The sequence below is a fragment of the Sardina pilchardus genome, chromosome 19, assembly GCF_963854185.1.
Source record: "Sardina pilchardus chromosome 19, fSarPil1.1, whole genome shotgun sequence".
NCBI lineage: Eukaryota > Metazoa > Chordata > Actinopteri > Clupeiformes > Clupeidae > Sardina > Sardina pilchardus.
The window spans coordinates 13,292,623-13,297,622 of NC_085012.1; the positions used below are offsets into that span (position 1 = coordinate 13,292,623).

The window sequence follows — 5,000 nt, forward strand, 5'->3', positions numbered from 1 at the left end:
AGGCGTGGACTCTAGCCGACATTATATAATTAAAATTTTGGGGTGACCTTTCCCCCACATCTCGTCCCGCAACAGACACCCCAACGCAGCACCTGGTCATCAAAGCAGCGGCACAGATCCGCGCTATTAAAGCTGCGTCTGAGAATATGTGCCCACTCAGCACTTACCTGTGTCTGCAGCTCACCACCACACCGTGACCTACAAAGCTTTGAACTCACAGCGCACACAGCCCTGTGTTTGCAGCGGCTCTAATCAACAACTCGGGAGCACAGTGACATCAACATTCAGACTTTAGTCTTCAAGAATCAAGGCTCTAGAGCTACAGTGCGCAAGACTAGACCTACAGTAGCACGACTCTGTGTGTTGAGTCACACATTTATGATGACAAGTCTGCAGGTTAAGAGGAATAGACCTGCAGGGGTATTCCAAGTACGTCGTTTAGTAAGAGTAAGTGGTAAAGCTCCTAATAGAAGAGCTGTGTGGCTTTATTCTCCTAGCAAAACAATTCTATAGGGCTCTTTTTGTAGGAGGTGTACCACTTTCTCTGAGTTACAGTAACTTACCCAGGTTTGACACTAAACCACGTACTTGGAATACCCCCTTGCATGACTTCATGTGTTAAGTTGCACCTTAACGAATAGCCTCATGTGTTGATTTGCACATGAATGACAGGACTGCTGGAGCTACAGTATGAATCAGGACTCTGCTGCTGAAGAGCAGCCCTGCATGGGTTACTGTGTTGCAGGTTTGAACCGTGTCCCGGTGAGTGAGTGTGGGAACCACAGGTTCACAAGCAAACAAACAGTACCTTTCACACACTTACACACACACATTCGCATACACGCATATCTGGGAAATGTTTTGCGTGTTCAGGACTGGATGTTTGGAGGGGTCTGTCCTCTGTGGCTGTGTGGCTGTGTGGCTGTGTGTGTGTGTGTGTGTGTGTGTGTGTGTGTGTGTGTGTGTGTGTGTGTGTGTGTGTGTGTGTGGATAGGGGGTGCAGTAGGGTTGACCTCTGGTCAACTCTGACGTGAGCAAGGCTGTGATCTTTCACCCACATTTGAGTTCCAAGGACATCAGTTGGCACGTGTGTCCACAGCCTCCGCAGTAGTCCATAGGGAGCAGCCCTCCGCAGGGGCAAAACAACCTCTTGCTGAAGGGAAGGAGTGCTGAGGGGCAAACAACAGAGCAGTAAACCCCAACAACAGAGCTGTAAACACAAACAACAGAGCAATAAACACAAACAACAGAGCAGTAAACCTCAACAACAGAGCAGTAAAACCCAACAACAGAACAGTAAACACAAACAACAGAGCAGTAAACACAAACAACATACAGTACTGTAGGTGTAAACACCAACAGTAGATGGTGAAAATACAAACAGTAGAGGGTTAAACAGAAACAAAAGCGGGGTAAACACAAACTACAGAGGTGTAAACACAAACAGTAGAGGGTTAAACAGAAACAAAAGAGGGGTAAACACAAACAAAAGAGGTGTAAACACAAACAGTAGCGGGGTAAACATAATCAGCAGAGGTGTAAACACATAAATAGCCAATTGATTGGGAAATTAAAATGGCCTTGACCACACACAACCTCAAAGGGGCCAGGTCAGTTTGAGAGATGACATCATTCCCGTAGATTGTTGAAGGCTGTTAGCCGGCCAATCAGAGGGCTTGGTTGGCGTTCCCGCACGGTGCTGTTATCAAGTTGACCCTCCACGTTGGTGTGTGTAGACTCGGACAGGAGCAGGGGGGCCGGAAAGGGGGGGGGGGGGGGGGGGGGGGTGCTGATAAGAGCCGTCTTTATATAGGAGAGGGCAGAGAGAGAACTAACATACAGCTGTCTGCACAGGTGAGGATGAACTGTGTCTGCTCATGACACACAGACACACACACACATGCACACACATGCATACATTTACACACGCTCACACTTCCACGTTTTTTACCTCAAACCGACCAGCCGAGGTCAAAGGCACTGGTCACTTCAGAATTCAAACTCTTTCTCCTCTTTCTCCCAGAAGGACCCCTACCTGACCGAAGCCATGTATATGAGATTACTCCTTCTCGCTGTGTCCCTCTTCACAATTACAGGTTGGTGTTGTATCACTCAGTCCATAGCAATGCCATTAGTGACATTACATCTCTATATATCTAGAGATCTCAGCATCAGTGGTCTGTTTATGGTTGTGATAATATCCTTAAAGGAACACCTTAGAAGCATTCATAATGATGCTCCCAGGTGTTGAAATTGAATGCCAGTTAGTGCTAAGGTGGTACTCAATTAGTCAAACACCGTCTAAAAGTGTCATGATCCTACCCAATCAATAATTTTACAAAGCGCAATAATATAAAGTGTTTAGGATGTGCTTTGGCCATGTCAGAGAATGGATATTTGATCGCACTGTGTGATTTTGAATTGAATGAATAGCTGAATGCATAATGGAATATTGGATAGCTCAGGGCAAAACTTAATTGAATGAATATCTGAATGAATTTTGGATTGCGCTGTGTAAAATTGAAATGAATGAATAGCTGAATTAATATTGGGTCTGTCTGTAAAACTGAATTGAATGAATGGCTGAATGAAAATGGGTTGCTGTGTGTGAAACTGAATTGAATGAATGCTGAATTAATATTGAGTTGCTGTGTGTAAAACTGAATTGGATGAATGGCTGAATGAAAACTGGGTTGCTGTGTGTAAAACTGAATTGAATGAATGGCTTAATTACTGTGATATTGGATTTCTGTTTAAAACTGAATTGAATGAAGAGCTGAATGAGGTCTGGGTTGCTGTGTGAACTGAATTGAATGAATGGCTGAATGAATATTGAATTGCTGTGTGTAAAACTGAATTGAATGAATGGCTGAATGAATATTGAATTGCTGTGTGTAAAACTGAATTGAATGAATGGCCGTGTAAACGTCTTTTCTGTCTCTGTCCTGTAGCGTTACCTCTTCAACAGGACCACAGAGAAGCATCATGGAGTTTCCTTCCTCAAGACGCCAACCAGGCCAGAGAGAAAACAGAGCTCAATAAAGACCAGCCGTAAGTCACCTCTATCACACTATAAACACCATCTCCTCAGCACACATGGGACCTGCAGCTCTAAGCCATGTGCTCGTGTGTACTACAGTGTGTGTGTGTGTGTGTGTGTGTGTGTGTGTGTGTGTGTGTGTGTGTGTGTGTGTGGAATGTAAATATTATATATACCTGTACTGCAGTGTGTGTGTGTGTGTGTGTATGTGTGTGTGGCCCATGTGTGTGTAAGATAGCCGTAATCATAAAATCTGCCATGTCATGAGTGATGACTGTACTCTGTGATTTGACCTGTGCCCTGGTGCATATGTGCCTGCAGTATGTTGTGGCCCATGTGTCTGTGAAGCATGTGTGTGTGTGTGTGTGTGTGTGTGTGTGTGTGTGCATGTGTGTGTGTGTGTGTGTGTGTGTGTGTGTGTGTGTGTGTGTGTGTGTGTTTGTGCCTCAATGTACTGCAATGTGTGTGTAGCTGAATGTGTTGTGTGTGAGTGAGTGTGTGTGCGTGTGTGTGTGTGTGTGTGTGTGTGTGTTGTAGTAAGTACTACAGTATGTGCGTTGACCCTGTGCAGTAAGTGTGTGTGTTGACCCTGTGCAGTAAGTGTGTGTGTTGACCCTGTGCAGTAAGTGTGTGTGTTGACCCTGTGCAGTAAGTGTGTGTGTTGACCCTGTGCGGTAAGTGTGTGTGTTGACCCTGTCTAGTAAGTGTGTGTGTTGACCCTGTGTCTCCATGTTCTCCAGTGGGATGTGGAAGAGTCACGTGGAGAACTCAGACCTGTACTCACGGGACTCGCTGGTGGGCGAGAAGCCGGCACTGATATCGGAGCGTCTGCGTGCCCGCCTGCGGCAACAGCTGGCAGAGCTGCGGGCGCGACTCTGGCCCCAGTCCGTCGCCACCCCGGCGGCCGTGGCGCGCATCCGGGAGCTTCTGGGACCCCTGACCGAGCAGCTGCAGGGGGCACTGAGCGCCAACGTGCACGACCTCTGTGTGGAGCTCAGGCAGCACCTCAAGGAGCTCCAGCCCGCAGTACCGGCCTCCGGTCACCAGGGGGCGCTAGACTACCAGGCCCTGCTGCCCCAGATCAGCCGCAGCCTGGAGCTCAGCGCGCGCCGGGTCACCTCCAGCGTCCTGCAGTTCCGCGCCCGGAGTACGGTGGCGGCGGACGGAATGGCGGACGTGGACGAGCGGGAGCTGCTCCTGGAGGTGGCGTCGCGGCTGGCCAACGAAGCGTCCACCCTGGAGACGCAGTTCCGCAGCCGGGTCGGGGCGCTGCAGGCCTCGCTAGGTAGCCTCTCCGCGCCGCCCCAGGCCGCCGCCGCCGCCAGACATAGGGAGGGGGACGGGGACGGGGACACTGCGTCGTCCAGCACGGCGCTCTTCTGCCAGCACACGCGCTCACTCATCCAGCAGCTGAGCGGGGACTTGGAGAGCCAGTTCGCCCAGCTGGAGCAGCAGCCTGCTGGGCAGGAGGCGGCGCTGCTCCCCCCGGTCCTCAGGCCGGGGTTCCTGCGCGAGGACTTCACCGCACGCCTGCGCAGCCTACTGCAGGAGATCATGCAGACTCTAAACTAAACTCCTCAAGAACTCAACACGTACACATACACACACACACACACACACATACACACACACACAGACCAATGAACTTCGCATCAAGGCTGCACTCCTGCAGAAGAGCATGCAGACTGTAAACTAACCTCCCACCCCAGACACCTCAAGAACTCTTTCTCTCTCACAGAAACACACACACACACACACACACACACACACCACTGGACATTGCTGTATATATATACTGTATATATTACGGGGGGCATGGGGATGTGGGAGATGGAAATGCTGTTGGATGACCTTTTAACTACTCAGGGTGTTTTATTGTGATTTAATGAACGTAGTTTAGTCTTTTTTTGGTATGTTATTGGGATTTTGTTATTGAGTGTGTGTGTGTGTGTGTGTGTGT

At 49.1% G+C, this 5,000-nt stretch overlaps 1 protein-coding gene across 1 annotated transcript in view; it reads left to right on the forward strand.

Annotated features, from left to right (window-relative positions):
* The first annotated feature begins 1,870 nt into the window (after positions 1-1,870).
* The window catches only part of zgc:162608 (uncharacterized protein LOC100037332 homolog), a 3,402-nt gene continuing 272 nt past the window's right edge, over positions 1,871-5,000 (forward strand). Inside the window, exons 1-3 of the mRNA XM_062521214.1 lie at positions 1,871-2,096; positions 2,952-3,051; positions 3,781-5,000. The exon at positions 3,781-5,000 is cut by the window's right edge and continues 272 nt beyond it. Coding sequence (XP_062377198.1) covers positions 1,901-2,096; positions 2,952-3,051; positions 3,781-4,612 — 1,128 coding nt within the window. The 5' untranslated portion in view covers positions 1,871-1,900 and the 3' untranslated portion in view covers positions 4,613-5,000. The remainder of the gene's footprint in view (positions 2,097-2,951; positions 3,052-3,780) is intronic.